We start from the raw sequence: 15,981 nt of genomic DNA, 5'->3' as shown, positions 1-15,981 counted from the left end.
GTATACATATATCTATATACTGTATGTATATGTATACGTATACAGTATAGATAGATGTGTATATGTATACAGTACAGAACCGTACAATGTGGTTCTGTACTTCTGTACTGTACACTGTACAGTACAGTATGCTGCGCTGACAGAAACCAGTTGATAAAAAACCGTTGAAAAAATGGACCCAGATCCTAGGCATACTGTAGAGTTAGTCGTTCTGTACTGTACTGTACTGTACAGTAACATAGTAAATCATTTGCCAGTCAATTGAATCACTAAAACAGTAAATAAATAAATAAATAACTTGAAGAAATTCATATAAATTTAGAATCATTCACTTACAGTACTGTACGTTAGTATTTTGAAGCTCCTACTCATTTTTTACCTACTTTTAATTTTCTTTATTTTTTTTATAGCTGATCACAACTGATAAATACTCGACTTTACCAATTAATAATTTAAATTATTAACCTACAGTAGACAATAGCTTGTCAAGAGCAATTTAAAAACGAGCAAAGCCAACGTGCTCCATGATGCAAGGCACTAAACTATTTCAGCTGTAATGGTGAGAAAAAGGACATAATTACTTAAATATGCATTCTCTGGTGTTAGCTTTATTTGGGATTACTGTCATATTCTTTACTTTACCGAGCTACTCCTATACATTCAATGTTAATAACAAAGGAAGCTTAGTGGATGATGATGATGCTGGTCAATGCCATTCGCAAGATGCTACCTGTAAACAGTAAGCTGTACTTGTAATTGAATAGTTATTATAATCATGAAATGCAATCGTCAAATCATCCCATAGTTTAATGACATGATTCAATTTAAATGACAATTATTGATATACTGTATATACGCTACGAGCTCACATATCTGCAATATTGCCCAACGTCCATCGGTTAGTTCGTTTCTATTTGATCTTACGTATACGTTAGACTAGCTATTTCTTTATTTCATTACTATCTTGAATCAAAAACTGTAATTATGTACGTTATTATGATAGTAATCTATCGTTGCATTGCGTAGCGGTTGATTACCCACAATCTATTCCTATTTTTAGAGTTATACCACTAATGTACTCATAGCACTGCAGTCACACTAGAAAGCAGGCTGCTAAGTTTGCATCAATCATTAATTCAACATTGATGATACAAGCTCACTGACGACAGATCGCTGCAAGAAAAGCAACGAAGTTCAAATAGGAGCACCGCTATTCGCAATAAATCATTACTGCATTAACTAATAACAGTAGCCAAGATTATATCATAAAAATAATTAACCGCAAACTACAGTACAGCCATTCAGGAAATATATATTCATTACCGTCTACAAACTGCTTTCCTTGACTATGAATGCCAAGATCAATGCAACTGATCGAATGAGTGACTGTTCAAATAGTACAGTCAAAAGTATACAGTTAGTCCAGCTTGATAGTACGTTCAATTATGACGAACGACGGAGCGAGGTTAGAGTCGTTAGACTAGTGCAGTGATATAAAATTATTTGAGATTATTACTGGAGATTATTATTATTTTGAGATTCACTTTTGTGATTGATTCAGCTAGTTGTCCTGTTTATGTAGTACATTCAGGTCTACTGCATACTGTAAGTCTCTCTGTCCAAGAAGCGACAGAACGCTACTATTTTAATGTACGTACTGTAAGACCTGAGAAAGGTTCGAACACAACAGTGTTGAGTGGGTCGGATGGACCGACTCATGGTGATTTTGCATTCGCAATGATGACAGAGCACAACCAACGACTGGTACAGCCAATGACCTAATGACAATCCCTGCCGGTAGCTGGTACTATTGTACCATTGCCGGATTTAGCGATCCTGCCCTTTCATGATATAGAAAAGTATATTGTATAATATTCAATTCGATTATGTTACGGTCATTAGCCTATTTGAATTCTTACCGATTGCAATCCAATTCAATTATCTCTCGAATTTTACTCAGGAAAATGACTTCAACAGCTGTGTTTGGTGCTGGTTGCTTTTGGGGTGTAGAAGAAAAGTTTCGGACACTAAAAGGTGTCCAAGAAACTACCGTCGGCTACGCTGGTGGTGACACAGTCAATCCCACGTATGAACAAATCTGTGCTGACAAGACTGGCCATGCTGAAGTCGTTAAAATAGACTTCAATCCCGAGCAAATAACTTATAAAGAACTGTTGGACGTATTCTGGAAGGCCCACGATCCTACCACGGTAAATCGTCAAGGCCCCGATGTGGGTAGACAATATCGATCTGTTATATTCTACGCCAACAAAGAACAAGAAAAACTCGCTCATCAAACCAAAGATGCCCTTATCAAGAAAGGTATTAAGGCTGTGACTGACATCATTCCTTCTTCTACCTTTTATAACGCGGAAGACTACCATCAAAAGTATATTGCTAAGCGTAAAGGACTTTTGTAAACGCTTTTACGAGAATACATACTTTAAATTTCCCAACCTGTCATTATCCATATAAAGTTAATAGCAATTGATAGTACTTGTACTCATACTCTGTATTTTGATAGTTGCTCGATACCTTGATCTTGCTTTAAAATTCATGTTACAAACCACAATATTGCTGTAGTATTAACGACTACTCGTATATTTGAAAAGATTTGGGGGAATATTGCACAGCTCTTATACATAATTCATGCAGCAATGCAACAACTGTAAAGACATTATATCTAATTTTCGGTAAGGGTATTTTTAGCAATAAATACAAACGAGTAGGCTTGTTACTCGATGATATTTGGAGAGATAATTTTTCAGCTCCTGTTTTACATACTGTACATCTATTCAATAAACTTGGAAACTATCTTGTGATAGCTAAGTTATACAGAAGCTCTATTGTATTCTACTCTATGGAAGTGATGCACTAGACTAATGGTATCCTTTCCCCACTATTATGCAGAAAGAACTAGTATGAATGAGCCTGGTGCCCCATATTCCATGCTCGATGACTATTAAATTTGGTCCGTCAAACTACTCAATTACATTTTATCAATTCCAGTCAACGTCACATCTTTTTTATCAAATCATATTAATATTGTAATTTTTCTTAGCTGTTGTCATACAAGTATGCGGGCAGAGCTAATTGAATATTTCTATTTATTAAGATTGATAATTGAGCAAAGTAGGATTTCACAACAGGTAGTAATTGAAAAATACATCATTTTCATTTCGACCAATATAGAAATTAACCACATAATTAACGTCAGGGAAATTAATTTGGAACAATTATATTAAATATATATCGGTAAACTGATCAACCTGTAGAATCAGAATTTTCATATGACTTTGACCAAGAAAATAGCTCAAAAGTTTAGCTGTATAGAACAATGTCATTATTACCATACAGTTATGTAAGGACAATTATTATATGCAGCACAGTATTTCGTATACTGAAGCAGTCATTTGAGTAAAGCAGCCAAAGGTAATAAGCCAAAATCAATTATATCGCACACAAAATGCGTATATATTAAAGCTATATGTTCTATGATAGATAATGCGTACAGTATTACACTCGAACACACATAGCATATCACAACTAGCTAATATTCACATTGTTATACGTTTTGAGTGTACATACTCAGTAGCTATGATATAAGAATTTGCAATTGTGCGTAGTTACTTATGTGATATTACTACGTATACATATAGAAAAATATATACTCTTATTTATATTGCATTGATACTGCAATAAGATGCGCAACATAATTACACGCCTTGATTGTAACAGTAACTACATGTTGAATGTTGAATATGTGGCAAAATCGGATATATTCGCCACGGTACAAACAGAAAGTGCAACTGACTGTGAACCCTGAATCCTACGATATTACTTTTTCATATGCATCAAACAAAACTTAAATTTGAATTCCATATGCACTTAATCAACATTTTGCATAAGTAAGGATAACATTTAAAAAGAACATTACGCCTGCTTTATAACGTCATAATAGAGGGAGAAAATCTGATTCACTACACTCATACTATCGAGAAACAAATTGTATGCCGAAGCATGTAGAGCATTAAAAGATTAGGTGGGTACAGCACTATCTAAGAAATTCAAAGATTTACATTAACACATGTATATTTGTTCAGTCAATACTGACTGAAACTATAGTGCTGCTATCATGCATACTGAAGTACCTAGCATTTTAGGCATATAAAGCGAACTATTAACTCGTTGAATTTTGGTTATCACACTAGCAGTATAAAAATCATTTACATTAAGTCGTCAGCATACTCTTCTACTACTTCTTCAATAACTTGCCAAGCGAAACGAACATCGGCGTCATTGGTAATGTTGGAACAGATGCAAAATCGAATAGCCGATTTTCCTCTCAATGTTGTTGGCGTCAAATGGAGCTTACCAGTATTATTGACTGAATCCAGAAATGCCTCATTTAAGCTACTCGCCCCCTGTAAAGGTAAATATTCAAAAAAATTAAAATAAGATTCTTATAAAGACCACATAAATTTAAAACGAATATGTTTCTAAAGGGCCACATTTTATAGCAGCAACGATTTGTTAAATTTTAAATACCAAACTTTAAATTAAGACTAGCCAATAAACCGATGATTTATTGAACGTTATACTTTCAAGTATCATTTAAGATTTTTTTTATGGCTAGTTACAATTTTTAAAATAACTTCTGTAGGATGGCTATATTACGCTGATACTATGGGATTATATACGTGGTAGCTACGGTAAGTATTAACTTATGATTACGATATTTCACCGATATTGTGCTAATTACTGTACAGTAAACAGGTACTGTAAAAGCATACTTTAGTATTGCTATGAGATTGCGAAGAAGTTGTGTTGTGATTTTCTTAGTAATACATACCTTTAGCCGAAAGCATACTAAACCAAGGGTTGGCTTAGCTGCTAGCTCAAATCTAGCATCCATTCGAACAAAATCAGCAAACATCCCAGCAAGTCGAACATGCTATATGTTAAATATCCCAAAATCACATATTGTGTTAATTTTGTTATTTTTTAATATAAGAAACAATTACTTTTTAAATAGAAATATCAAGCACACAATTTTTTTAAACTACCTTCCGTGTAAAGGAATAAAATTTTATGTTGATGTAGCTATACCCCTACGAGGCTAAAATATTACCTTGCGTACATGTTCTTGCAATCCAGTACGACCATAACTTCGTAATACTATCCAGAGATTAAGCGAAGAGAACCTTCGACTTAATGGAACTTGCCAATCCTAACATATAATTTATTAATTAAGGAGTGTTTAAGAGTTGAATCTAGCTTTACTTTAAAATATTAGTAAAGGGGAATAAACTCATGACATATCACTAATTCAATACCTTAAAGTTTGTTATCCTGCCTTGCTTATCCGAATTGTGAATTAATGTATAGAGGATATGTGTTAAAAGTGAAGAAACCGAGTTACAAATGCATATTATATAGCGTAGACAGGAAAAAATAGCTCAATAAAATACAGCACTAATTGCTTTCGTAAAACCTACATTCACATTGTTCAATATTTTGTCGGTATTTTGCGCTGAAGCTACAAGCTCTTAGATGCCATTCACCAGAAATGCTACTTCCTCTTCTGCCATGTAAGTACATTGGTTCTTCAAACTGATTTACAGCGTGATTTAATATGAGACGATTCTTTACCCTATATTAAAAAGAAATAAATTTGCTATGAATATATTATTATACAAGAATGTACATTCTCAGTTTCTTTAGCCAAAGCTAATTCAAAATTTCTAAATAAAGTCATAAAAATCACTCCTACATATCTCAAACTAAAAAAATGATTACCAGAGGGCAGAACCATATGTGTTTAACATTAATTTTTGTGGGCTGACACAAAAGGAATCGGTGTACTATACCGAAAAGGAAAATAAATAAATAGAGAAAATATATTGACATTAGAAGTGAATAGACATTGGTACAATTTTCTATATGTAAATATGCGATAAGGTAGTATTTTTGCCCTATAACTAATAGTAACCATTTCAACTTACTTCCACGCCATCCAACCAGTGGTGATATTCCGGGCAAACTAAAGCACCGCCAGCATAAGCTGCATCTACATGTAGCCAAACGTGTTCTCGTTGGCCTAACAACGATTGAACAGGCGAACATTAATCCCTATCGATCGTAGATAAAGCAATTTAACAATATATACTAATATATGATCAGCTCATACAGATTGGTCCTATTTCAGCTAAGTTATCAATAGCGCAACAGTCTGTTGTTCCCATTGTAGCGCAAACCTATTGGTATCAAAAATGAGAATTGGAAAATTTCCTAAGTTAGTGAATCATTTAGGTGAACGTTCTTTAAAAGAGCACAAAAGATGACTGATTCATGGAAAGGTTGACAAGAATGAGTAACTTATCGCTTAATTGTAGTTTCTTTCTAATTATACTGATTATAGCTTTAATCATGAATCTGTAAATCTACAATAATATTGCGTACCGCCAAAGGAATTAAGCCTTCTTCTTTATCTTCCTAAAAATGCAACATAATACATACAGGTACAGCTTTAATAGCAAGTAAACAGTGCGGTGTACTTCATAATGACTATAATACACTAGTAGTTGGAAGCAAGTATTGCAGGAAATTTGTACAATCCAACTGACACGACTCTAGAACAAACTTCTATGAATGTCTATAAAACTTAATTATAGTACGCATTTCATACTACCTCGATTGCTTTATCAAGGACTTCTCCTCGGACAGCAAAGGAATCATCAGTTTCTAGCTTTTTGACTTTAATTTTCATTGCCATACATACTTTCTCTACTGAGACGTTAATCTTGATATTGCAATCGTACAAGCCAAAATCAATATAAATTTATGCATAGTGGGAAAAACATACGCAAGTATAGTTATTGCTATGTAGACTGTGTTGTCTAGCATCTATTACTGCCCTTAGCAATTGGAAAAATATTGAACTATCGTACATACTTGTTCTGAAGTATACACAATAAATTTCCCCAACAGTTTACTGGAATCAAAACCACGGTAGTGTTTAGCCCTCATTGTCTCAATCCTTTTATACCTTGCAGCAATTAGTGCCGACATCAAGCAATCTGATGCTGAGCTCTAGATAAAACATGAAAAATCTTATCAAATTCAAGGCTACAAATTGTATTTATATTTTTTCTATCCTTACGTTGCATGATATTTTGCATAAAAATTTCATAGAAGTTATTTGAGTAGTTACATATTATTATTTAAATCATGTAATATCTCCTATGATTACCATAATTTATATCTAAACAGTATTCTTACCAATAATACACCACCACCCTTACAATGTGTGCTACTGTAAGTCAAATATTCGTCTGGTAAATTAATTAGTTCACCTAGAAGAAAAAATGAAGATGTAACTGAGGGTAATTGTCGTAACAAAAGTGCTCATGATTAAATTCGAACATACTACAACAATAAACATAGAGTACAAATTTAATCTTATCGTAGCGGTCACTCCATCTCTGGTTACTTTTTGTATATGCATTAATCAATACAATTTATGTGCTGTAGTTCTTTTTCAATATTACCTAGCCAATTAGTGACTATAGTTTCAAGTTCAGTTGACACAGGTCCAGCTTTCTGTGAAGAAAAGGGGTACTGAGATTATAAATGTCTTAAAAATGTTTAGTAGCTCAATTTGTGTTGAGATGCTCTGTGCTGAAGTTACACATCTAATATCATAGACACTTATTATTTTAGGGTCTAATAATATTGACCGAAAGAGCTATACACTGTCATATAGCGCATTTTTTAAGTTTAGTTTGTACGGTAAAAATTAATATATAGCGTTGCTGCCGTACCCAAGTAAATCCAACCATACCAAAAGCTGTCCCTAGTAGCTCTGCTAGCATTGCCTGATAACTCAGGCCATGTGGGAAGTAAGCATGAAAGTGACGACTGTTCCAATGGGTAACCTGTGATCATGAATAGATAAGTACAACTTACTTTTAGCGAACTCCGTCAGGGTCGGATAAATATGATGTTTTCAAAGCAATGTCATCAACGATTTAGTAACACGGCGATGAAAAGTGCAAGATTGTTAATTCTTTTCTAATTAGTTGTACGGAAGTAGGATATTCTAGTTTTAGGTTGCTTTGATATACAGTATTAATAAACATCATAATCAAATAACAAAATTAAATATATATCATTAATTTGGTAAAATTACTACAGCTGCGGTTGTAAGAGCTTTCTACTATTAGAATAAGGTTTATACCATATTTTACAAATTTTATAGCGAGAAACTGAGAGCTATAAAACTACCACTACTGCGGAAGTTAAGCATATTACGGGACGTCATAAGCAAGTAGGTATAGCTAATCACTAAAGGTAAGCTATACATATCTAGAACTGATACAGGATCGAAAACTGAAATATATAAGAACGAAGTATAATCTATTATTTAAAATCTGCGGTGCGATAATATAAAACCCCTAGTTCAATGCGCTCAATCTAGTACAAGAGAAAAACGGAAAAAATAAAAACTGGAAACGAAAGCATTATGATAATGGTGGACTTTCTATCAGAGTGTATAATAACTCCATTTACATAGTTTAAGATCTTAGAATACAATATTTAACAGTACCCCCGGTAGGATAGCTTCCTCTACATCTTCCATGATAGTTTGCCAGTCTTCGCCTTCTTCAGGTGCCTCATTCGGAATATAAGAGCGCAAATAGCCTGGTGGAACTTCTGATAAAGGAGGAACTTCATCCATGTGCAAGGTAGTGAAATAATCGGCAATGAAATCAATGACTGATTTGCCGTTTCTACGAAATTCTTCAATAGTGTCCAATTCCATTTTGTGATGATCGATTCTTTAGCCAGAATGAAACGATAAAATTGATATCACTAAATCACGAGGTAACTAAGTTTACATTTACAGGCGATCTTACTTTTCATCGTTAACTGTAAATTGTCTGAACTATACACTATACTGTATAACAATTCCTACTTTTGCATCACTTTCCTGTACAGTAGGTACTATGCTCTACTCATAAAACAGATAATTATTATATAATATAATTATAATTGATCTGACCAATACCACCAAAAATTTTCTTTACTAAATGGCGTTAAAATGGTACTTCTATTAATATTTACCTTAACTTTATTTTTCGGGTAATTACTTGAAGTTTTGAAAATCTGTTTACTTCGCGCAAAGATGGGTAAAGATTAAGAAATTCGAAGCACTAAATTTTGGATAAAAGACTGATACTCCACGTATTCTAAATGGCTAATTACTGAAAGGGTGAGCCGAGATATTATGGTAGGTAGAGATAGATTTTCGATAAAATCACGAATAAGCTGCTACAAGAATTTTTAACTTTCAGTACAGAGAATTAGAAACTTGTTTCAACGGGTGTTGTAGTAATCAAAATAGGAAGGTTAGGTTGTCAACGAAGATTTGTTCCTGCTACTAAAGCTCGATTAAAGTTGTGTGATAATAAATACGTACTAAATTTTCAGATAATATTCGTCTGGCATTAGCGAGAGACATATGAATTGTTTTCTTTGCGTCGCTGGCGCCGATAGGTATAGACGCCAGTCATTTGACACTAGTGCGATAGACTGGATAATAATTTCTACAAATTGTACTTAGTAACTAGCAATTGCTATTTTAACAACTAATTTTATATAATAATTGAATAACAGTCATTTGATTAAACAATCTTCCTGTCGAAACATATATTATACCCTATTTTAATTGGCTTGAAGAAAGTACCATGAATAAATTAAAAAGAATTTACTGTATAAGTTTGTTATTGCTTTTTACACTTTATATTTATGATTATTTTTGTAAAGTTGATCACCATACAGATTTAAATCTCGAGAGTACGAATATACTTCGAGTATTTTTTTAGTTTAGGCTTTAATCTTGCAGAAATATTAATTGTTTAAACAGAATGCTTTTGTTCCATGATATTGACACAAAGCTGTCTCAAAGTATTTATTCCAATCATTCAATTTTATTATTTACAAGCATTTCTCTCATGATAGAATATCAAGTGAAGTAATATTTTATTACGAAAACTATTAATTATCAGCCTACTTATATACTTGAGTATTTATTATTTACATGTAATTTATACTCCTGATTCCGGATGTATATTATTTTAAAGTAGATTTAGATTCAAGCCATATTATAGTTCTAGCATACGCTAATCAACATGATTGTTATGATACGAGTCTGTGTTTCGATAGTAACTAGACACGAGACTATCGTCAAAGTAAAATTACGTGTTCCATTAAGATTCCTAGCGATCTAAATACGTGTTTGAGCCAGTATGTTCTTTACTATCTTTTACTAACGTTATATAGCAATAAATTAAATCCATGTATGTCAATTTTTGGGTTGTGTAAATCTATTCTCATAAACTAAATGCTGAAGGTAGCAGATCTTCAATGCCATACAACTTGTGACTATATAAATTATTTTGAAACAAAATCAGTGAGCTTGCTGGAATAGAGTCAAAGCTCGCATTTTTTTCAAATGATCTCCAAATCCGACGCGTCTGATCTTGAAAGGGTTTGGATAGGGTAAATCGTTTACTACCACTTGCACGTCAAGAAAATTAATTTCTTAATACAATAATCGCACAGGCTATGACTAAAATATTTAAAAATATTAACTAAAAAAAATAGCGTCAGGTTCAATGTTTGTGCTATCCATAATCCATCATTTAAGCCTAACAAAATACTTATTACGTCAAATAGCTATCACAATAATTATCTTTGTCAGCAAGGAACATTAGGACAAACATTACAAGGGCTTTATGCTATTACGTGAGGGATAATAAATTCATAATTTGGTAATCTCTATTATGCTAGGTCATCGACTTGTTTATACTGCAACGATTTCTCGAGGTTATAGCGATACGAAATAGTAATATCAAAGAGATTGTTTCGGCTTGTCTGCTCTTTGCTCTTATTTTGCAAATAAAAGATGGGTATTAGTAGAATTGAATAATATAAATAGTACAGTATTGCATATTAGCATACTGTGGGTAGATTAGATTTGGATTAGCAATTTTTTATTAGGACTTTTTGTCTAACAATTAACTAATCTATTCAGGAAGCAGAAGTCGGAGTAATTTTAGTGGCTAACAGCGATAGTATTAAGTACGATAATTAATTAGACGAGCTATTACATCTTTAAAATTCGCTATGCCACCAACGATAAGATTACAGTAAAATACGGTAAGATGTTTGTATTAGAAAATTAACAATACAGAAAAAATTCTTAACATTAAAAGTTGCTATTTTTCCGTCTTTCATCGGCTGATAACATAGGTCTATAGTATGCATATACTGTAAATTTATACTAAGGCATGTAATTCGTCGGAATTAAGTCGTTTAGCAATATGAATAAGATCTTATTAAAGTACAGTGCAATGGCGTGACTGCATGGCGATTTTTTTTTATTTGCGTATATTATTATATAATATATGTAAAGTATTGTGATATTGGAATGGATCCATATCAGTGTAAATGATAAATTATGAAAATGATGCCTCAGTTACAGGAAATGTACATCATTTGTAATTTGTTTTGTCAACATGTTAATTGACTGGAGAGTTATTCGTAAACAAAAAGTACTCTAACGTCTGTAAAAGATTGTTACAACGATCCATGTGTGATCGATGTTCAGTTCATACCAATAGAAGTTAAAGACAGCATTATACTTTTATTTATACGTATGATAATGAATCACTCTGACAAATATCTTCAGAGAACCTCATACTATCGATTTGCAGTGCTGATATTTAATACTGCTATGTACTACAGAAGGCATGTATACGTTTTATTGTAAAGGAAATGCATTTGGCATTAAGGTTTAGGTAAAGACAGTAAGAGATTTTATATTTTGTTACAGTGATTGTAACTACGGTTGCAATATTATGCAATGGCCGTATGTGGCCTTTCATTGTGGAGGAGTATCACGTCGGAGAGTTTCTAGTAGTCCATGGTTGAGATTACCTACGAATAGATACGCTTCTAGCTTTTTGCTGAGTAATCACAGAAGCTTGGATGTAAGAACGAAATTTTCAGGTTAACGCCTGGACATTTAGTAGGTAGGATATGACCTGGAGCACATAGCGTCATTTTATGTACGCTATATCCTCATGTAAAGAGCCATAATTTAAAAGGCTAGATAGAAATAGACTAATAAAATATTCGACAACTTTTCATTCCGCGACAATGTATTGCAGTATTATTTTTTGTTTATTTTTAGCTTTTTAGTGAAGTACAGCAAGTAGGGTTACAGTAGTAATTATAGTAAATTTTTTTAATTATAGGCAAATGTAGAAAAAGAATCCTGAAATAGTAAATACATGATTACAACGCTTCTTTCGATGTAAGTAGTATAAAATTTAGAAAATATTAAAACGAATCGATGTTGTTGAGAAACAAGTTGAGGTTATGCCCCGTCAATAGGCTTGGTTGATATTCTAATGTCGTGAGCTCCTATTGAGAAGAGGGCGCTGCAGGTCGGCATATAAACATACTTTTAGTCGGTATGCCTCGATAGAAAGTATAACTGGCAGCATACGTGTAGTATAATCTTGTTTTCTTTAACATTTTTTGACGTTACATTTTAAGAATATGAATACTAGTAGATCATAGTGACACGCATTAGAGATAGAGATACATGATAGTAGAAAGCTTTTAGATTTCTGAACTGCGGTTAAGTATATTTAGTAATGAGTACTTTGATCATGTTACAAAATCCAGTGATAAAAAAAACAGTGCGAGCATCGTTGCAACGGTGATTCCATACAAAGCCTAGTGCAGTATCAGTAAACTACTTCGACATTACACCAGTTGCGCATTAACCGCAGCCAACAGAAATTAGCAAATCACAGCCCACTAAGTAATACAATCATGCACAGTATTGTATATGACTAATCACAGTAGTTTTATCGATAGTACTATCTATCACGTTGCAGTAACATTGATAGCTGTGTAATTTATTAGAAGGTACAAATGCAACCATCCTCAACAGCGGGTATAAACTAGCTGCTAGCATAAATTTCTTGTTTGTAATATCGAAATTCTCCGTTGGTGTAATAATGGAAGCAGATGTTTAACAGGACAGAGTAGTTTATAATTTACAGTATCCAACTCTAGTATGCAGTATGTACTTCAGTTATCCTGAATAATTTTTGGTGTCCATACATTTATACATTAATGAATATTCTATCTTATGTACAGTACACTACAGTACATGGCAGTGGAGTCTACGGAACAATAATTATAACACGTATTATTATTGCAATTTGCATACAGTAAGAAGAGCTTATAAATAACATGTATTTCGCCAGTTTTAGAAGGGTTATCACATTAACTTTCACGAATATTGACATGGGCGTCGTTTGTGACTACTTGAGGAACGTAGCCAATCCTTTCGTGTTGTCTTGCAATTCTGTCCTTAACATGATCACCACCATTTCTCTGCTGTTGCTCATTCAGACTATCATCCATTTCGACTTGAGCTTTATCATTTTTTTTCCTACTATTTTCAAATTCTTGCAAGTTGTTCATTTTTAATTCAATCCTGGACAGCTTCCCTGGTAGCATTTTGATTCTTTCACTCCGGTAGTGATCCGTTGAAGAATAATTGACAGATGAAGGTTAGCTTCTGAAAGTTTTGCCTAGAGAGCTTATGATGACGAAAGAGGAAGGACTTAAGAGGTTGCACCTAATTTACTGTTAAAAATTGTATATGCGCAGTTAGTGACGTTAGGCTACAGTACAGTACAGTATTTTAGAAGGAACTACAGTACAGTATTGTACTGTACTATATTACAGTGTACAGTACTGTACAGCATTTCTGCCCTTTCTCACTGACTCTTGCCCTCGCTTGGATCACAAATTAGAATTAGAGGCCCTGGAATCAGCAACATCAGCTAGCTACACAAAAAAATTTTCTACAACAGTGATTTTCATATTGGCTAACATGGGTTACAATGTAAGTGCGGTACAACAAGATTATTCAATCATTCATCGATTAAAATAAAATTGTGATTAGGTTAATAATAAGACTATAGTACGTGTAGCAGGTGTATGCGTAACCACAGTACAGTACTACTGTAGCTTGCTGAGTCCCTATATGAACGCAGATAATCTTGTTTCATTTCGTATTTGCAGAAGAAAAAAGACAAGAAAGCTGTAAGGAAGCGCCAAAGTCATAAAACTCATTATAAAAACCTGAAAAAAACTACACGGGATCCTTCTAATCGTGCTGCTACTATGAATTCAAGCCTTGATGTTGCAAAGCAGAACAGGTGATAGCACATTAGCATGTAAAACCTTCTGATGCTCGTATGTTCCTCTATTCTCTATGCTGTATTGTAAATTAACATCAGCCACGAACTCATAATCGAACCCCGTCATACGTATGTTAAACTTATGTTTACATATTAATGGAAATTTTACAGAAGTAATCCTAATGCCAATATTGTTCTATCCGGAAAGAAGTTAAGACTGTATCGAAAGCGCCTAGCTAAAGTTGAACTAGCGAAATCACAAATGGACATAGAAGGTATCCAACGTATTACAGTATAATTCCTAGGCATTAATGTCTACTACATTGTGAGGTACTTTAGGTACCGTATAACTTCGTCTAGTACGTTATTTGTTGGATGCAGTAAGTTATTTTGTTGTAGTTATAAGTAAATATTCTAATAGTACATAGTTAAATTTTGTCGAATTCTTACCACCTGTATTATGTATTATGTAATCCTACACGTAATCACCTTTTGCTGAACTTAAGTTAAGATGCAGCGACAGGAATGATGTACTACTAGTAATAGGATAGGATAAGGAAATTTAAAGTATTTTTATGCTTCTGCGCTCATGTTATGGATACCTCAATTAAATTGGAATTTTGCTTTTCTATTTGTAGTAGGATCAAGTAGTAATAAATCTTTACAAAAGGGAAATCAACTAGTTAAAGAACATCAAATGGAGATAGATAACAATTAAAATCCCAAAGGAAGACTCCAAGTGATCATCACTGCACTGTATTTTTGCTATACTCAAATTATCAATACATAACTGTGATATCTTGCATTTTATCTATGTATTGTAAATGCATCGAGGACTTGCTCGATTGATTGACATTACTGAAAATCTTAATTATATCTACCAGTATACCTGTGATTTTGTATAATGATAATTATAAATATTTATGTACAGTATATTGCCATAGATCATGTTAATAGTCTACTTTTTCTAAATATGCAGAAATATTTGAGTCCGAACTTGTGATGTAATGCTGTATTTACGCGTATATGATAGGAGCCTAATCTTTAATTAAGATAGCGAAATATGGTCGGTAGCAATTATTGACCAGTATCTCTTACTGGGAAAAATAGCTTGATTTCGTATTTCTGCCATGGTAATGAAATCGTGATCATCCAAGTTGTAATTTATCAGCTGAGATACCGATACATCGCTGATGAGAAGATCTTTGCACAGTTCAAATCTAGCCCAGATGCTCGCAAGTGTACCTAGGCGGCTAACCCTCTATTTTCTACATTAATTAGTGACGTTATAATTGATACAGGGAAATGCTAATAATACTTGTGCAATTGCCACATAGTATAGTTTGTACTATGGAGCTATATTGGTGAGTGTCTTTCAGCATCATTCCATCCTAATTATCTAAAGATCGTTTATATCAGTAGCAGGGTACTCGATTGATATATTCTTGTAGTATGATCACTTTTTTGCATAAGTATTATACATCCGTCTTTATTACGCTATGGTAAAATAGGCCGAAGTAATGAATGGATTGAGTTATTCATAGTTTATTGACTAAGTTCTAGTCTTCTTTTAAGAACTTGAAATTTTCGAAGTCTATCACCTTTTCAAAACCTATTCATAATATTTGTTGATTTGTATTAAACTGCTTATTATTAGCACTGAATAGAAGCGATCTGTGCAATAAAG

General features: G+C 33.3%; 2 protein-coding genes across 2 annotated transcripts; one reads left to right on the top strand and one right to left on the bottom strand.

Annotated features, from left to right (window-relative positions):
• Positions 1–587: 587 nt before the first annotated feature.
• Positions 588–2,420, top strand: TRIADDRAFT_53202 (expressed hypothetical protein; the record flags this gene model as incomplete). Its single annotated transcript, XM_002109835.1, has 2 exons — positions 588–739; positions 1,961–2,420. The coding sequence occupies 2 exons, from the start codon at positions 588–590 to the stop codon at positions 2,418–2,420; spliced, it is 612 nt and encodes a 203-aa protein (XP_002109871.1).
• A 1,806-nt stretch (positions 2,421–4,226) lies between these two features.
• On the bottom strand, positions 4,227–8,824 carry TRIADDRAFT_21756 (uncharacterized protein; the record flags this gene model as incomplete). Its single annotated transcript, XM_002109271.1, has 14 exons — positions 4,227–4,424; positions 4,853–4,954; positions 5,132–5,220; positions 5,544–5,653; positions 5,800–5,864; positions 6,006–6,100; positions 6,191–6,257; positions 6,463–6,495; positions 6,692–6,802; positions 6,955–7,092; positions 7,282–7,355; positions 7,551–7,602; positions 7,824–7,937; positions 8,609–8,824. 14 exons carry the CDS (start codon positions 8,822–8,824, stop codon positions 4,227–4,229), a joined length of 1,464 nt encoding a protein of 487 aa, XP_002109307.1.
• Positions 8,825–15,981: the final 7,157 nt, after the last annotated feature.

Source organism: Trichoplax adhaerens, genomic scaffold (assembly GCF_000150275.1).
Source record: "Trichoplax adhaerens TRIADscaffold_2 genomic scaffold, whole genome shotgun sequence".
Lineage (NCBI taxonomy): Eukaryota > Metazoa > Placozoa > Uniplacotomia > Trichoplacea > Trichoplacidae > Trichoplax > Trichoplax adhaerens.
This window is presented reverse-complemented; position numbering and strand designations above follow the sequence as displayed.